The sequence below is a fragment of the Thermobia domestica genome, chromosome 8 (assembly GCF_964235325.1).
Source record: "Thermobia domestica chromosome 8, izTheDome1.hap1.1, whole genome shotgun sequence".
NCBI classification, from domain to species: domain Eukaryota; kingdom Metazoa; phylum Arthropoda; class Insecta; order Zygentoma; family Lepismatidae; genus Thermobia; species Thermobia domestica.
The window spans coordinates 128,641-148,359 of record NC_137461.1 but is presented as its reverse complement, the minus strand read 5'-3'; the positions used below and the strand labels follow the sequence as shown (position 1 = coordinate 148,359).

At 33.9% G+C, this 19,719-nt stretch overlaps 1 protein-coding gene across 2 annotated transcripts in view; it reads right to left on the bottom strand.

The window, feature by feature from the left end:
• Positions 1-590: 590 nt before the first annotated feature.
• The window catches only part of LOC145692619 (uncharacterized), a 67,602-nt gene continuing 48,473 nt past the window's right edge, over positions 591-19,719 (bottom strand). Inside the window, exon 4 of one of the 2 annotated variants that reach the window (XM_081767943.1) lies at positions 591-3,980. In XM_081767943.1, the coding sequence (XP_081624069.1) occupies positions 2,069-3,980 (1,912 nt within the window). In that variant the 3' untranslated portion in view covers positions 591-2,068. The remainder of the gene's footprint in view (positions 3,981-19,719) is intronic. The other variant, XM_081767942.1, reaches the window with a different exon arrangement.

The following is a 19,719-nucleotide window of genomic DNA, read 5'->3' as shown; positions in this document are numbered from 1 at the left end:
CAAAACCCGATTTAGTTGTTCCAAACATTTGCGCCCCCTGGTCCAACAACTAATTAATGGCCTAGATGCAATTTATGGATCATTCTTTAAATTCTTTGCTAAGATTGCAATCTTTTGATCCATTTTTGGATCATTCCTAAAACTCACTTGCTTTCTTAATAAGATGCCATATTCTGTAATACCTATAAAAATTCTATGAATCTATGTTGTAATTGTGTTAACCTATGTGTTTAACATCCCTAGTGTGACTAACATGCACGTAACTGTTTCGATAAGAATTTTTCTTCCACGAACCAACTTGTAACGAACTAACTCCAAATTAACTTCATCTCAACTTTTTTCCTATGTATATAAATTTTGCAAAGTTCGACCACATACTTATAGTGTTAAAAATCTCAAGATATTTCCTTTGGAATTATAACTAATTTAATCCAACAGTGATAGTGTGAATTCTCAGTTATCCCAGTATAAATCGTTCCCAGAAATTATGTACATAAGAACTGCAAAATTCAAGGAAACTTTGTTTTAATTTTCCGCAATATTTTTTCTCTTTCTTTTTCTCATAAAATGTGTAATAAGAATCTTAAACTACTTACAACTATTTTATTGATCTATGTATACGTAGTCACACAAAACCCAATGCATCGTATTTGACATATTTATTATTTTACAATAATTAGATTGTTACAAAATTTTGAGATGTACATAACTTCAAGTTTTAAGGAATAATGGTAATAATAATAATAACAATCCTAAAAGGATTTTGTGAAATAATAGGTTTCATAATACTGATGTAATCATTAGTTGATATTTAGTTTCTGACTTTGAATTATATATATCCCATAGTGTAATAAAACATTTACCCTGTAGATAGAACTTTTTATTGTGTTTAATGTACCCTATAAACTTTGGTCTATGTTGTGCCTGAGAGTGGTGTGTGAATATCGTCTTAGGTTGAGTACAATTCAAGTATACGTGGGAATCTAACGTAGGTAATATTTGTTTCGTCAGCTGAAATCTTTGTTTTCTCGGATAGCAAGTAATAAGCAATTGGAAGTGATTGATGAAGTTATCTACGTAGTTGCAATGGAACTACAATTTTTTTCCTAGCAAAACTCCTTGTAAAGAGACACTAGGAGTAGATGATATATCGTAGTTCTTCGTTTCCGACCGATTTGTGTATCTACAATAAATCTAAAACGAAGTCTTTTTCTTTTCACTTCCTAAAGATGAGATAACATGTGTTGGATTATACTGGGGTTTTATCCTAAGTTTGATTTTTTCTCAGCACGAATTCAAATTTTCCCCCGTTTTCCCAGATTTATTTCTCATTTTGTCACAGGTTTTCAAGTTTTCTTTATTCTTTGCAATTCTCGTCTTTCTGTAGTTTTCTTTTGCTTTCGAATCCTTTTCTCCTGGATTTTCCTTCACCTTTTCTTTTCTACAACTTTCCTGTTTTCAAGCTCCTAGTAATGAATGACGCAAATATTGTTGTCTTTCACATACACGGTCGTAATTGAACTAATTCAAATATTAGTCTTGAGCAAAAAGATAACCATTAAGCTGATGGTAAATACACTTGTTTCGCGACAATATTTGACAACTGCTCATTGCACTGCTTAAGAATTCCGTTTACCGTTTTTGTAAGTACCCTTTCACAGCGCGAAATTAAATGAAATCTTTGTTTTACGTCTCATGCCTATTGCGGTGAGGCTAAAGGAGACGGTGATGATGAGTAATTAAGAAAGTTGTAGGAAACGGGAGAACCCCAAGGAAACCCACGCACACAACCAAGTTCACTTGGCAGGGGCTGGGATCGGTGCCGGGACCAGAAGCACTAGAGGTGAACGCTCTACCACTACCTACAGCGCGAAATATATATACTTAGTCGCTACGAAGTTTTTCACCTGTATGTATTATCATGTATCTTGCCAAAAATGATCTTTGCGTAAATTTCTTAGTACACTTTTGGAACATATAAGGTTTTTCACCTGTATTTATAAACTTATGAACTACCAAATTTGAAATTTAATTAAATCTATTCCCACACTCTGCGCGAATGAGGTTTTCAACCTGCATGTATTAACATGTGTTTTGCCAAAGTTGAACGATGCCTAAATTTCTTCCCACAATGCTGGCATGTATAAGGCTTTACACCTGTATGTATTAACATGTGTGTTGCCAAAGATGAACTTTGATTAAATGCCTTCCCGCATTCTTCGCACGAATGAGGTTTTTCACCTGTATGTATTAACATGTGTACTGTCAAATTTGAAATTTGAGTAAATCTCTTCCCACACTCTTTGCACGAATGAGGTTTTTCACCTGTATGTATAAACATGTGTTTTGCCAAAGCTGAACGATGACTAAATTTGTTACCACACTCTTGACATGTATAAGGATTTACACCTGTATGTACTAATATGTGTTTTGCCAAAGCTGAACGATGCCTAAATTTCTGACCACATTGCTGGCATGTATAAGGTTTTACATCTGTATGTGTTAACATGTGCGTTGGCAAATAACTTCGACTAAATGCCTTCCCGCACTCTTCGCACGAATAACGTTTTTCACCTGTATGTATTAACATGTGTTTTGCCAAATGTGAACAATGACTAAATTTCTTACCACACTCTTGGCATGTGTAAGGTTTTACACCTGTATGTGTTAACATGTGCGTTGCCAAAGATGAATGATGCCTAAATTTCTTACCGCACTCTTCGCACGAATGAGGTTTTTCACCTGTATGTATTAACATGTGACTTCTCAAATTTGAAATGTGAATAAATTTCTTCCCACACTCTTTGCACGAATGAGGTTTTTCACCTGTATGTACTAACATGTGTTTTGCCAAAATTGAACGGTATCTAAATTTCTTACCACACTCTTCACATGTATAAGGTTTTACACCTGTATGTGTTAACATGTGCTGGTGCAAATAACTTCGACTAAATGCCTTCCCGCATTCTTCGCAAGAATGAGGTTTTTCACCTGTATGTATTAACATGTGATTTCTCAAATTTGAAATTTGAATAAATTTCTTCCCACACTCTTTGCACGAATGAGGTTTTTCTCCTGTATGTAGTAACATGTGATTTGCCAAACCTGAACGATGACTAAATTTCTTACCACACTCTTCACATGTATAAGGTTTTACACCTGTATGTGTTAACATGTGCGTTGCCAAAGATCTACTTTCACTAAATGCCTTCCCGCACTTTTCGCACAAATGAGGTTTTTCACCTGTATGCAATAACATGTGTTTTGCCAAATGTGAACGACGACTAAATTTCTTACCACACTCTTGGCATGTGTAAGGTTTTACACCTGTATGTGTTAACATGTGTGTTGCCAAAGATGAACTTCGACTAAATGCCTTCCCGCACTCTTCGCACGAATGAGATTCACCTTTATGTATTAACATGTGTACTGCCAAATGTGAAATATCAGGAAATCCCTTCCCACACTCTTTGCAAGAATGAGGTTTTTCACCTGTATGTATTAACATGTGTCTTGCCAAAGCTGAACGATGCCTAATTTTCTTACCACAGTCTTGGCAGGTATAAGGTTTTTCACCTGTATGTATTAACATGTGTTTTGCCAAAGCTGAACTATGCCTAAATTTCTTACCGCACTCTTCGCACGAATGAGGTTTTTCACCTTTATGTATTAACATGTGTATTGCCAAATATGAAATAATAGGAAATCCCTTCCCACACTCTTTGCACGAATGAGGTTTTTCACCTGTATGTATTAACGTGTGTCTTGCGAAAGCTGAACGATGACTAAATTTCTTACCACACTCTTGGCATGTATAAGGTTTTACACCTGTATGTGTTAACTCGTTTGTTGCCGAATGTGCTTGAATGCATCCTTTGTAAAATTCGTTCGAAGTATGCGATTTCTCAACTGAATGAAGAATTAGATCTTTTCGTATATTAAACGTATTCGGTTTTCTGGAGACAGTATGTCTATGGAATCTGTAACGAATTCAATGAACAAACAAATGGAGATAAATAATAAGAAACGACAAAAATACCTATCGCTTCCATGTAAAATACAGGAACAATAGGAAAATACTAGTTTTTTATTATACTTGTTATTAGATCTTAATTTTCAGGATATTAGGCAATATTTCGTGATAAACTGAAGTATGATAGTATGCTTTATGAAAAGTTGTAGAAATATGGAACCGAGGGCAATCGGGGAGTTTTTATATTTCTATTCTGCAAAGAGAATATCCTTCCTTTTTATCTCAAATCGTTTCTACATTTTATGTATAATATCAGGCTTACCTTTACTACATACCGAGTTCAATAATGTACAGATATTACACTATAGAAAGAAGATTCATTAGTATAAGGGATAATTGAAGTACGAGGTCACTGAAGTTATTTATGTACTATATCATCAATTATTATGCTAGAAAATTCAGTAATTGCGAGAACTTGTTGCTATTACAAGAAGCAGAAAATCTTAATATAATGACAAAGAAAGGCTATAATGATTTTTAAAATTTTGCACAAAGTACGTTATTTTTAATATTCTCGAAATGCATATAAATATAAAAATTCTTAACCTTCACCGTGAAAGGGAATAACTGAAAAAATCAAGTTATGTAATCTCACGTTTTGGTTCATTTTGCAATGAACTTTTAACGGTAAATAGACTTTTTTCTATGTCAGTAAGTTGCAGAGATATAGGGGTGTGTTGAATTGGGTAAGACAGAATCCGTCAATTATGTTTTTGGTATAAATGGGTAACCCAAACTTATTCCCCTCTAGTCACAGGCAAAGGAAAATAACCAGAAAATAACCTGTCAAAAAAAAATGTCAAGCTTGTTTTCTTCGTAACGCGCGCCTACCCTCCTCTTTCAACAATATTGTAGCCGGCATTCCTTTGATTTAAAAAAATGTAATGTTTTTCAATACTCTCACAGTAAACAATATGATTTCTTTATCATTTTGTCGGATGTAAATTACACACATACAATACAAGATGCAAATAATACCAGTATTTCAGGTTTTATTTTATTTTAGTTGTTACTCGTTCTGGACGAGCGTTCCCTTTCCATAACCAGTTGTCAGCGGCTTTTGAAGCTCATTAATTGCTTTTAAATCAAAATGGGAAAAACAGTGCTAATTTAAATTTTAACTGAGCAAGCCTAGTATATAAAAGGACGTTCTCAAAACTGTTCTCTCACTTATTATTATTATTATTATTACCACAATGGAAAGAAAAAGTAATATTGTCGAAGGTATTCATAGGAACAGAAAGGATATACAGTATGTCAGATGTTTCTTAGGTTTACACATGGACGCAATAATATTACGTTTATGGATTTACAGTTAAAATTATTTTATCACCGGTTGGGGTGATTTCTTAGAAAAAATTTTGAAAGCAAGAAACTCCAATTCGAACTACCTGGGTTCAAATTCCTTCCTGGCAATTATTACCTTTTGTATACGAGAAGGCAATGTTTGTGTAATTGGTATTGTAATTATGTTAATATTATTATTATTATTATTATTATTATTATTATTATTATTATTATTATTATTATTATTATTACCACAGAAGGAAAGAAAAAGTCACATAGTCATAGGAACAGAAAATATATACAGTATGTCAGATGTTTTGACGTTTACACATGAACGCAATAATATTACGTTTATTGATTTACAGATAGAGTTATCATTAATCACAACAAGAAATGGAATATAAATATTTGTTAGCTGACAACAGTAATGCATTCTGTTTCGCCCTTCTTCTAGGTAGATAAGTGAGGTGACATCTCAAATAGGATCATTCCCATGATTAGAGTTGTAAGTTCGATCACTGTTTCCAATTAATGCACAGGTAGGAACAATTTCTAGGAACTCATTTTTGGCTCATACTACAGCAGTAAGGACGTGTTTATCCCTGATGTATTCATTAGTTGGGTAAAAATGCTATAAATGTAAATTTCTGAAGTTACTGATCCAATTTATTCCTTTTGATAAGAATTTAGCGCAGTATAAGGATATGTACAGGGTTTCATTTCCTTTCATTTACAAGTATACTTTGACGCTTCCTTTTTAAATGTTGTTAGGGTACAAAAGACCATTTCCTAAATTTGGGAATTAAAAAATGAAAAAATTCGGTGAAGATTCTCTAGGATCCATTCTAAATTATGGTGTATGCCTTGTTCTCATCTGTGAATAAAAAATGAATAAATATTCCAATTTCGAAGGATATTGACATATTTTATCTTCTTTGAAACGGCTTTGTTATCTTACATAATTATAGGAATGGGTACAAGGTTTATTACTTTTCATAAGACATAGGTACATTTGTGCATCAATCTTAAATGTTGGAAGGGGTACATTCCTTCATCATTAAATTCTGGGAATTGTCAAACCAATAATTTGCTATTGTTCTTAGAATATGAATATGCATCATAGTAGAAAATTGGGTGGTTTACTTTATCCCATTCTTAGGGTAACTAATTGTCAAATATTATTATGGTCACATGGTCATTTATATTCTTCGATGGGACTTTACTATCTTATATGGTTACATAGGGGTACGCGACATTGGTACAGTGATACGTTCCTCTTAAACCTTTGGGAGGGATACTTAGAATCACTCTGCTTAAATTTGAGAATTGTCAAACTGAAATTACCTAATATACATTTCTGAACATTTCATTGGTTTTGATTATTCCCGCCTTTGGGTAAATAAATACCAAAATATAAACGTAAGCAATGCGTGGTAACACGGGAAGGTGTTCGATTCATGTTATTGACTTGATGAGGTTTAACACGTTTAATGGATATATGGTAGTATAGAGCGATTCATTTCCTTTTATAGGGCATGTATATTTTAATGCTACGTTTCAAAATTTGTTGCGGTATATAGGTACACTTCTTAAGTTTCGGAGTTACCAAATAATAAATTTCGGTAAACTTGCTAGATCATAGTTGGTTTTGCATATTTTCTTCTAAGACAAACAGTTGCCACAGGTTATTGACTTAACTGATGTTCTTAGATGAGACTTTCCTTCAACATAATTATATGCTTAAGTAAATGGTTAACTCAAGGCTTAGGCATATTGATATATTTTGGAAGAGTTATGTAAGATTATTCATAAAATTTAGGAATTGTGGTAAATAAAATTCTAGTATGAGGCAGGAAGTTTGAATGATACTTAATGTTCAACATTCGATTGATATGAAACAATACTTTGAACTTTAGTCAAAACTTGTAGTCTAAGATCATTGGTGGAAAGTTATCTTTAGTGATTCTGATTGGCTGATTTTTACCTCGAGCTTTTTAAATTATAGACTTGAAAATTAATAGGTGATGCAATCTGATTGGCTGATCAATATCTTTTATGAAATCTGATGGGTTGATCACTTTAAAATGTTTGCTCCATACATTTTATCGATTACTATTTAAATATTTATTTCAAAATCTTGGTTTCAAAAGTTTTATTTATTTTTGGTATATTTTAGTTGAAAATTTGGTTTTAAACTTTTTGTTTGAAGACCTTTTAAGATTTTCTTTGTAAATTCTTAGTTTCGAAATTTTTGCTTGAAAAATTCTAGTTTCAAAAATTTTGTTTCAAAATTCTTATGTTCAAATTTTGATTTTTTAATTTGAAAATTCTGTATGAAAAATAGTTTCAAAATTTTTGTTTCAAAACTTTTCGTTTCAAACTTTTATTTGAGTTTTCTGTTTGAAAATCTTTAGTTTCAAAATTTTAATTTGATAATTTTTAATTTCAAAATTTTTTGAATTTTTTCAGTACGAAAATTTTGTTTTGAACGTTTTTTTTTTAAATTTGAATTTCTTTAAGTTTGCAAATTATTATACTTACTGGTAAGGAGCCGTTTTGAAAAGAGCCGGAACTGTTTGGAACTAAAAGTTCTGGCAACACTGCTTCATTATGATCCAATAGCACACGTGAGAACATGTTAATGCAACATCATCAGTTCTGCATCACATCCGTTTATATATAAATACCGATCGACATAGTACTCATGATAACGTCATCATGGCTACTTGTCCATAGTTTCTACAGTGTCTACTTCTTTACAAACACACGTGATTTGATTAATTCATTTACCAACATTACTGATTTAGAGCAGAATATACCTTATAGAATGCAAGTGCCAAATAATTTCTACAAAGTTTGGATTAAGAATCGTAGTGAATCTTGAAAATGATAAGAATATTATTTTACCAGCCAGATATTTACCCATGGAAGCATCAAAACAAGAACTATTGCGCTTCTTAAGAACTGAATCCGTAACTTTATCTTTCAAAGGATTCTTGGACCAGAGTCATCAATTTGAATTTAGTACACAGCGTGATCTTTATGTTTAGTAGATCTGGTTTAGTCAGCAAATTACATGTCAGCATGACGGCAGCAATCTTAAAAACAACAACTCCAATTTATCACTCAATGGGATTTGTGAATTTAGTTTGGTATTCTTACGTCAGCATATTCTAAATCAATTACGTGACAGCATGTAAGCAATAACACTAAAATAAATTATCTCAACAATATCAAGCTCCTTTATTTGGTATGGATGTATGTAGTTAACCAGTGCAGTGTAATAAAATTATCAACTTCATTGATTTGAATTCTTCATTTCAAGTGCAACCTAAAGAAAAAATATCACGCTTTATTATGTACTATTGCATCATGATAAACCATTGTTGCCAGCCCTTTCTGTTCTAAACAGTTCAAGTTGTTTTCGAAAAGGTTCTTTACTAATGAGTGCAATAATTTATTAACTGAAAAAATGTCAAACTAAAAACTTTAAAAAAAAAGTTTCCAAACAAAAAATCAAAAGAAAATTTTCAAATTAAACATTTTCAAAACAAAATTTTGAATCTAATTTGTTTTTCAAAAAATAATTTCAAAAAGAATATTTCGAAAATAAAAATTAGAAAATTCAAAATTTTCAAAAAAAAAAAGAAACGAAAATTTCGTACCTAAAAATTATCGAAACAAACTATTCAAATAAAAATATCGAAATTGAAAATTTGAAAAGAAAATTTTGAAACGAATGGTTTTCAAACTAATTTTTCAAACAAAAATTTCAAAAACATAATTTTCAACTAAAATACAAAAAAAAAAAAATAAACTTTTCAAACCAAGATTTTGAAATAAATATTTAAACAGCAATCGATAAAACCTTAAGCAAAACTGAGTGCACCAAAAATTTTTAAGTGATCATCCAATTAGATTCCACCTAAAAATGTGATCAGGCAATCAGGTTGCACCAACAGTAATTTTGTCAGTGACTAACCAATCGGATTGCATCACTTTAGACAGTGAGTTGTAAGTAAAGTTCAAAGTGTTGTTTCACATCAGTTATCATATGTAAATATTGGCTATAGACTATGAGACATAACTACAACTCTTAAGATTCAAAGTGTAAAATTTTTTAGGTTACGTATTAGATTTCAAGTCCATAATTTAAAGCTCGAGCGAAAAACCAACCAATCAGATTTCAATAAAAATAACTTTCCACCAATGATTTTAGACTATGAGTTGTGACTGAAGTTCAAAGTATTCTTTCATATCAATCGAGTGTTGGACATTAAGCATATCATTCAAATTTCGCACATGATACTAAATTTTTGTTTATCACAATTACCAAATTTAAAGGATGGTGTTACGTACCTTCTCAAATTGCATCAACCTACCTCAGTATAAGAATTAACCATGTATTTAACTATATGTTCTAGATAAGTCTCATGTAATAATATCAAATAGGTGAATAACCTCCAGCAATTGTTTACCTTAGAAGGAAATAAGCAGAACCAGGTAGGGTCTAGAAACGTGTTATTAGGTAACTCACAACCTTAAGAATTGTTCTTATGAACCGCAACAGATTTTGAAAAGGAGCGTTAAAGTGTACACGTCCTATAAAAGGAAATGAATCATTGTATACTGCATATATTCATATAACGTGTTAAATATCATCAAGAACAATAACATGAATCAAACACCTTCCAGGTTTATGATTCTATATTTTTATTGCTTAATTCTATATTTTTTAATTTCTTTTATGCATAGGCGGGAAAAATCAGTCAATAAAAAGTACAGAAATGAATATTACGTAATTCCATTTTGACAATTCTCAAATTTAGGTACGGGGGTGCGGTGGCTCAGTGGTAGAGCGTTCACCTCTGGTGCTTGGGGTCCCGGGTTCGATCCCAGCCCCCGCCAAGTGAACTTTGTGGTGGACAAACATCGTGCTCGTGGGTTTTCTCGGGGTTCTCCCGTTTCCTCCCACTTTCTTCATTCCACCATTTCACTCATCTCTCATTATCACCGTCTCCTTTAGCCTAACCGGCATAACCGTGGGACGTAAAACTTAAAAGATTTCATTTCAGATTTTTCAAATTTAGGTACAACGATCCTAAGTACTCCTCCCAAAGTTTAAGAGGAACACATCAATGTACCTATGACATGGACCCCTATATAACCATACTCCCATTAAAGAAGATAAATGACCATGTAACCATACTAATATTTGAAAATTATTTACTTAAAGAATGGGATAAGCTGAACCACCCGTTTTCTACAACGATACATATTCATAGTCTAAGAACAATTACAAATTATTGGTTTGACAATTCCGAAAATTTAATGAAGGAATATACCGCTTCCAGAATTTAAAATTGGTGCACAAATATGCTTATGTCTCATGAAATGTAATAAACAACGTACTCATTCATTTCATCACAGAAGATAATAAAGTCTTATCCATAAACATAAAATAGGTCAATAACATTCGAAATTTGAATATTTCGCCCTTTTATATCCATAAAAGGGAACAAGACAAACACCAAAATTTACAAAGTTGCTAGAGAGCGTTTACCGAATTTTGCTATTTGGTACTTTCCAAATTTAAGAAATTGTCCTATTTATCTCAAAAGAATTTAAAAATAGAGCATCAAAGTATGCATGTATTATAAAGGAAATAAACCCCTGTACATATTTATATAACGTGTTAAATACTTATCATAGGGTCCTATATTATTATACCAAATGTTTAATATTTAAGGGGCTGGCCAATGTACCCTCTTAAAACTTTCAAGAGGGGTGGACTAATGCATCTATATCTTATGAAAGAGAATAGACCTCTGGACACGTCTATATAATTATATTAAATTTTCATCAAAGGGAAAAACTGGTTCAATAATCGAAAATTTGGTCGTACTAATAGTTGGCACTTTTTAACTGTAAAAGGGAACGAAATGGATCACCGAAATTTATAGTGACCTATATTGATATCATATACTATTATACTTAATTTTTTAATTCGGCAATTTCCAGAATTTGAAGGGTGGGCCAATGTATCCCTCCCAAATTTTCAAAGGGGTGCACCAATATACCTATGTCTTGTAAAAGAGAATGGGCCCATGTAACGCCTATATAATCATGTAAAGAAATAAGGCCTCATCAAAGGGAATACATTGGTTCAATAGCCTGCAAAGTCCGAAGTTTTGGTAATTTTTGAACCATAAAAGGGAACGAGATTGACATACAAAACTTATTTAAGTACACACCATACCATATCAAACTTTAAGATTTGGCAATTTCGAAAATTTAAGGGGGGAATATCCTATTTGGTTCTGCCAAAATTTTTGGAGTGGGCCAAGGTATCCCTTCCAAAATACAGAGGGGAGATTCCTAGGTACAACTAGGTCACTTATCCCGCGTTAAGGTCATTAACCTTTGATCTAAGACGTCACAAAAATTTGCTGACTCGGCTGCATATACGGGGATATAAATAGTAAAGGTCACACCGAGTACACCTCACATGTGAAATATCTCATTGGAATGGCGACTTTAGGAGGCGTGACAGCCATTTCAAGATTTAAACAAGGCACGTTCCGAAACACAAGAAAACATGGACAAAATAATAAGTTATTAAGTAACTGTTTTGAGATGTAGTATATGTAACTTTAAAAGGCATCTGAATACGAATCTCGCATAAAATGTTCCCAATTCAAAATGACGTACAGATTTAGAAAGAAACAAGTTATGAATCGGAAATTAGGTACGTAGAGATACCAAAACTGATAAATTCAAAATGGCCGATCCAAGATACCGGGCAAAGTGCAAAATACTGCTTTAGAACTGAAAGAGATTAGATAGAGATTTTCGTGGTCTCGCAATATAAATGCAATGTTAAATTGGAAAATGCAATATGAAAGATTCAATATGGCGGACAAACGGGACAAAAATATTACCGAAAAGACTTATGTGATCATTACACATGTAGTAGATTAATACGTGCAGTACATAAGGGAGCAAGTAAGGGCAGGTGATTTACAAAGAACAGGGAGCATGTTTGCTATATAATAACGCCAAAATGGAGGCATAGAAGTGTTTGTAGCACACATGGATGTACTGTGATGCTAACGGATTGCAATCATAGACGATGATTATTTTACTGCTAACTCCCTCCTCCTCCCTGAAGAAATACTCGGAAATCAGTGTATGTTATATACCCTTTGAAAGGTTGCTACTAGTACGCTTCCTACGCTCCATCTTCTTATGTATTTTGTCGTAAAACCTAGTAACCCCTCTTTCCTTGACCTCTAACATTATCATTAGCCATTCTAAACTCTTATTCTCATCTTCTTACACGGATGTTACGTACAGCCAACCCAAAAATATATCCCCACTAACTGCTCTAATTCCACTACTTGGGTTTCCAGATAAATAGCAGTTGTGATAACGCCTGGACAGATGCAACCCAAATTACACGTAATATTTCTCGGCACTCACAGCAGTTGGCAGCACTGAGTCAGGTATTTATGAAAGTAAAATTGTGAGTACATGATGAACGAAACATTTCTCTATTCTGAGATGAATCTCTCTGGTTCAGAGGATGTTGCCCAAAGAACATCATATATTAATCTCAATACTGCTGTGTATGTAATCTATTATTTCAATATATACTGTATATTCAAAGAAATAAAAACATTGATCACGCATGAATCAGGTAATGCTACAAAGTAGACGAAAATATCAAATCTAGAACTGCTGTAAATAAGTTTGTAAATCACTGTCTCCATTGACAAACCTTCTCCAACTCTCCTTATTCCAACATCTTTTTCTTTCTAGGGAAGAGGAGATCTTGCTTTTCACACTGAGTATGCATTGAAATTGAATTTAAAACATTTTAAAAAGTTTTAGACTGGCTGGGATTTGAACCCGGGTCTACGGAATAGAATTCAATGCGTTAACTTGTCACCTACTGCGCTACTCCATCTTCCACCCAAACTAATACCTAGTTAAAATCGTCTCGTGGAAGAATACACACAAGATACTAATGCTTATGTGTGTGTCAAATTGACTTTCACGAGATTTCCTTGCTTAACTCAGAAACAAATTAAATAGACATTGCTCAATGAGGAAAATATCATTAAACGTTCTTCAAGTTGAGGCTACGCCATCGATTTCAAGGATGATCCCGATTTACATTGAAGTTCTTCTTTACCGTAACTCCTAATTTTCAAAGGAGAAAAAAAAACAGAAATTATTCTCACATTCTTTAAATTGTATCTACACGCGTAGAAATATACAGTTCTGTGTTTATTTTCCGTAACTTGTAGTTTATTTTCTTATATTCATATGAGAAATTTGTAGCAAATTGAACAGGTGACACTACCCGAATGATATCGGGCGTTCTGCTTCTGATCATGAGGCGCAATCCACTGGAGGTTCGAATTAATCTGAAGAGCAAGGTCGGAATTTTAACTGTCCTCGGTATTTCTTATTGTTTGGAATATGTCGAAAGGACATGAAGTGCCACTGCGGTGATTTCTAAGGAAAAATTCCGAAAGCAAGAAACTCCAATTCTAACTACCTGGGTTCAAATCCCTTCCTGGAAATTATTACTTTTTCTATATGAGAAGGCAATGTTTGTGTAATTGGTATTGTAATTATGTTACTAATTTATTATTATTATTATTATTATTATTATTATTATTATTATTACCACAGAAGGAAAGAAAGTCACATAGTCATAGGAACAGAAAATATATACAGTATGTCAGATGTTTTCACGTTTACACATGAACGTAATAATATTACGTTTATGGATTTACAGATAGAATTATTATTTTAAGACAACAAAAAATGGAATATAAATATTTGTTTAGCTGATAACACTAATGCATTTTGTTCTGCCCTTCTTTTAGGTAGAAAAGTAAGGTGACATAAATAGGATCATTCTCATGACTAGAGTTGTAAGTTCGATCACTATTTGCAATTTATGCACAGGTAGGAACAATTCCTAGGAACTCATTTTTGGCCCATGCTATAACAGTAAAGACGTGTTGGTCCTTATGTATTCATCAGTTCTTGTCCAAAAACGTTACGTTCCCAGACAGTGCGAATCAAGGTTGATCTGGATGACGTAATTTTGTGTTGTTGGCATATCCTCAGCGGGAATCGGTCCCGCGACACGAACATTATGAAATTAACGCTTAAGCCACTTCCCTAAGACATCACTTTTCTGGGAGAATGGAAAACCTGGATGTGCAATGAATTCAGTAGTTACGCACTTTTACGATTCCAATGTAATAATGGTGAAACCTTCTGATTTCAGTCATGATGAAATATAAAGTATTATGAAGAAAGAATAGTCCAGAGAATTCAACTTCAAATTGACAACTAAAAGGACATACAAACAATCAGGGCCATGCGTGAGAAATTGGTCTTTTGAGTGCTTCGAACTCTTCAGAGGTACAATGCCGTGCCGTGAAGGAAAGCGACCGGGGCTACGGCCTCGGGCACCCAAGTAAGGAAGCGCAAAAGTCGACAGGAAAAATAAAAGAAAAGAAGGAAAATGTGTTAAAAGTTCTCAAAATCAAGGAAAAGCAGGGTTTACTTCTGAAAATTGTCTTATGTCAACCATGGTGGCGCTTCGCGGCTTTCCTAGCGATCCCAATCATATCTACGGGGTGCTGCCGTATGCTCTTGCCTTGGGCCCTGATTTTTAACGAATCGGCACTGGACTGACTGGACTGGACTGGACTGATTCATATTGACTGGAATCTGGTGTTCCAGGGCACGCGATTGTTTTCTTAAATGTTAACTAATTTAACGAACCTCCCTCAGTACTTTATGTTTCCTATTTTAACGCGTTTTACTAACTGTAACAATTTATCCAGTAACTTTTTAAGAACAGAGACAAAACACAGAAACGTTAAGGACAATAAAATGACAAACACTATTCGCGCTTTCTTCCCTTGCCTGAAGTAAAACAATAAAATACGGTGAACATGCAATTTTATGTCTTCCATCTTTTATGTGTTGTAAGATAAACGAAACCAAACAAAAGCAATATTAATACACAATACGCTCAACATCTTAGCTATTCATGATGTAACTACTGCATTGTCCGAATAACTCTAGTATATCTACAAATCATCATTTGTCATATTTTACCGAAATACGTCGTGATTTTTCCAACCACCTGATATTTTAAATATTGTTAATAAGCAAAGTTCATTGATCTCATCGCTTATCAACTTACTCTCTTATGATCATCAAAAACTAGGGTATTTCCCGTAGATATAGAAAAATGAAACGTAGTATCCAGGCTTGGTGTATCGTGCAAGTAAACAAATATAAGGCAAGAGGATGATATTTCCCTGTGGCAAACCCCCTACAATGGAATGTGTTGATCATTCAACAAAGACTTGAAACCCAATCAGAAAATTCATAAAATATAAAATATGTAGCCAAGTCTCGACTTTGCAATAATAATAATAGTAATAATAACAGAAAAAACAGAATTACAATATCAATTACATAAGCAAACCCTTCAAATAAATAACAAATAGTAAATGCCACGACGGGATTCGAATCCGGGGCGCTGTAATAGCAGTTCTCTACTCTCACACTTAACCATCAATTCCTCATACAAATATAAGAAAATAAACTAGTAGTTATGTTAGATAAATATAACACACACTATTTCGATATGTGTTGATATAATTTAAAGAATGTGAACTAATTTCTACCATCTTTTCTTCTTTGGAAACTAGAAGGTAAAGAAGAACTTTACTGTAAATCGGGACCATCGCTGAAACCGATGACGTAGGACAACCTTGAGGAACGTTTCGTGACATGTCGCTCATTGAAAAACGTGTATGTAACGTTTTTGGGTTAAAGAAGGAAATCTCGAGTAGAAGATTTAACATTTAATGGGGAAGTAATTTTGTGGTTCATTGGCGTTTCGTCGCGTCTCTGTCGCTGGTGGTATAATTTTCACAACGGAAGTGCGACTACAGCAAATCGTCACTGCAGGGCATCTAATTTTTGACAAGAGGTCTCTAGTTGCCCACCGCAATTCCACGGACGCTTTCAGAATGGAATAGCTTGAGTTTCAGGTTGTTTGCATTATCACTTTTCCTTTTCTACCTTTCACAAAAAGAACTTCCATACAAAATAACGTAATTAACAGAAAAAAGTATATACAAAGTACGTTTGAGTGTTCGGTGCACACATCACGTTTTCAGAGGCCAATTTTTATTCCCCAATATCGAGCAACCTGGATAAAACGTTGAACTTGACAATTTGCAATGTATATTACTGGATCGTGAAAGAATACAATTATAAAGAAATACTCGAAGAGATATATTTAATCTGTAGTTTCACATAACATTAGCCTTGATCCTAAAGCAGGACGTTAAATTTCCGCATATCTAAATGCTGCAACAGCATCCACTAATACTACTTCAAACACTCATTTTCAACAATTAACTTTGTCAATTTAGATTTGAATTCTCTTGATATTTTTTCTACATAACACACACTATTTTATTGTGAACAAAACAAGAAATGAAATCTTTGAGTTTTATGTCCCACGATTATGCCGGTTAGGCTAAAGGAGACGGTGATGAGTAGTGATGAATGAAATGGTGGAATGAAGAAACGGGGAGGAAACGGGAGAACCCCGAGAAAACCCACGCACACGGTGTTTGTCCACCACAAAGTTCACTTGGCGGGGGCTGGGATCGAACCCGGGACCCCAAGCACCAGAGGTAAACGCTCTACTACTGAGCCACCGCGGCCCTTGAACAAAACAAGTCTTACAACATTGAAATGGTAAAATTGTGCAATTTGATTAAGACACTTCACACCAAGTTTTCCCCTACTTAATTGACAGCGATGTATAAGGGTAGGGGGATAAGCGTTAGTTTCACACTCAGGCGGTCCTCGGTTTGATTCCCGTCGGGCAATTAATAAAATTTTTTATAATTTTTAATGTTGATACTTCCAATGTAAGGTAACAGAAAATATTCAATTTCTCTCGGTTTGTGTTTATACAACTTTCTTCAGTGCACTCGCAATAGAACATTAACCTACAAGATGACGTCAGCAGTATTAACCTTGATTCGTATTGTCTGGGAATGTAACGTGTTTAGCGAACAATTGATGAATATCGTTAGTATAGGTCAAAAGTACGACTGATCAAAAACAAAGAAATTGCTTACGTTTCTACAACTTCTTCTTCTTCTACTACTACTGCCAGAAAGATTTATGTTTTAAGGAATCACCATTTCAAATACGTTCCATATCAAAAATAAAATCAAATTGAATAACCAAAGCTTCATATAATACAAAATATGTAGCCAAGTCTCCACTTTCCAATAATAATATGAAAGTAATAACAGAATTAGAATAGCAATTACGTAAACAATATCTTCCAATTAAGAAAAAAAATAATTGCCACGACGGGATTCGAACTTGCGTCTCTTCCATACGAATTTCATACTTTGCCAAAATACCACAAATTTCTCACACAAAGATTAAAAACATAAACTTAGAGATACGGAGGATAAAAATGAAACTTCTTTTTTCTACCCTTACTTTTTCTACAAAGAATGCGAAAATAATATCTGCCGGCTTTTCTTTGGAAATTAGAAGTTACGATGAGGAAGAATAGTAGTAATGTAAATCGGGAGCAGTTAAAAACGATGAGGTAGCATCAACTTAAAGAACGTTTCGTGATATTTTCCTCATCGACGAAGGTCTATATAACTTGTTTTTGAGTTAAACAAGGAAATCCCGAGTAAGTCATTGTGACAGTCATAAGGAACGTCTCCTCATATGAGCATTAGTATTTTCTATAGTCTTACATGCAACGATTTTAAGTAGCTAATAATTTACATGTAAGATGAAGTGACGCATTAGGTAAGTGATTAGCGTACTAAACTTGTATTCGGCGGACCCGGGTTGAAACTTTTTCAAATGTTTCAATTTTGATTTCAATGCATACTCAATGTGACAAGAAAGATCTTCTCCCCTCCAGAAAGAAAATGATGTTCGAATGAGGAGAATCGGAGGAAGTCCCTCAATGAAGGCAATCATTTACAAACTTATTTCCAACAGTTGTTCTAGATTTGATATTTTCAGCTACTTTCAAGCATTGACTGATTCATGCGTGATTAGAATTTTTGTTTCTCTAAACACAGTATATAAAGAAATAATACGTTACATACACAACAATATTGAGATTAATATGTGGTGTTCTTTGGAGTGATAAACTACGATCCGAATCATAGAGTTTCATCTTAGAATAGAGAAATGTTTCGTTAGCCACCTACTTTACAATTTTACCAGCATAAACACCTTCATAAGGGCTACCAACTGCTGTCAGTGCACACAAAAGTTACGTATAATTTGGGTTACATCTCTGTAGGCGTTCTCACAACTGCAAATGGCCTGGACCCCAAGTAATGGAATTAGAGCACTTAGGAGGGGGGGATACTTCTCTGCTTGGGTGTGTACTACTGCATACCTAGGTTTACAAGTGTAAACGGCATAATGTGATACCATGAACACAGTTGTCGACTTATTTGCTCTTCAAACAGGAAATTTTTACTGCCACAACAATGTTTCAGTTCCATGCAGATTTTCCAATTTCTTCGCCATGTTGGATTCGCCATTTTGAATTTTACACTGCTGTAACCGATTCATACATAGCGACCGTCGAATGTTTCTATATACCCTATTTCAGATATATAGAATGTGTCCGCCATTTTGATTTATAAACATTTGTTGTCAGATTCGTATTAGCTACCTTTTAAACCTATATACACCACTACTCCTTTAATCGTATCATAGCCTCTTATTTTGTCCACTTTTTCTGGTGTTTTGGAGCGTCCCTTGCTCGAATCTTTAAATGGTCATCACGCACCCTGCAGGCCCCATTGAAGCTAGATATTTCACATGTGAAGGTGAAACGGTATTGCCTTCCCAACCATATATAACATATGGAGATTCACGCGTACCACTTTAATTACTTCCTTGTAAGTGTAAGATGTCCGACTGAGCACAATATTAAGCGACAATAGAAAGAGACATGTTTATATTATGGTTTTCATACATACTATAGAAAAAATATTGTACGATAAAATATGTATTTTTTCATCTTTCCATACAACTTATCATAAAACCTACTATAACTCTGTTCAAAGGAGTAAGTTCCCTTTTCAAGTGAGAAAGGTTAACACGTGCCCCCAATACTCGTATTCCTTGATTCAATCCCTGGTGAAGCACACAACCTTGGAAAGAAATTAGTAATATCTCACGTTAAATTGCGATATTAGATTCGCAGTTGTGTGAGCTAGAGGATGATTTCAAAGTGTGGTCTAGAGATGAAATTCCCATCCCTCTTCAAAAGA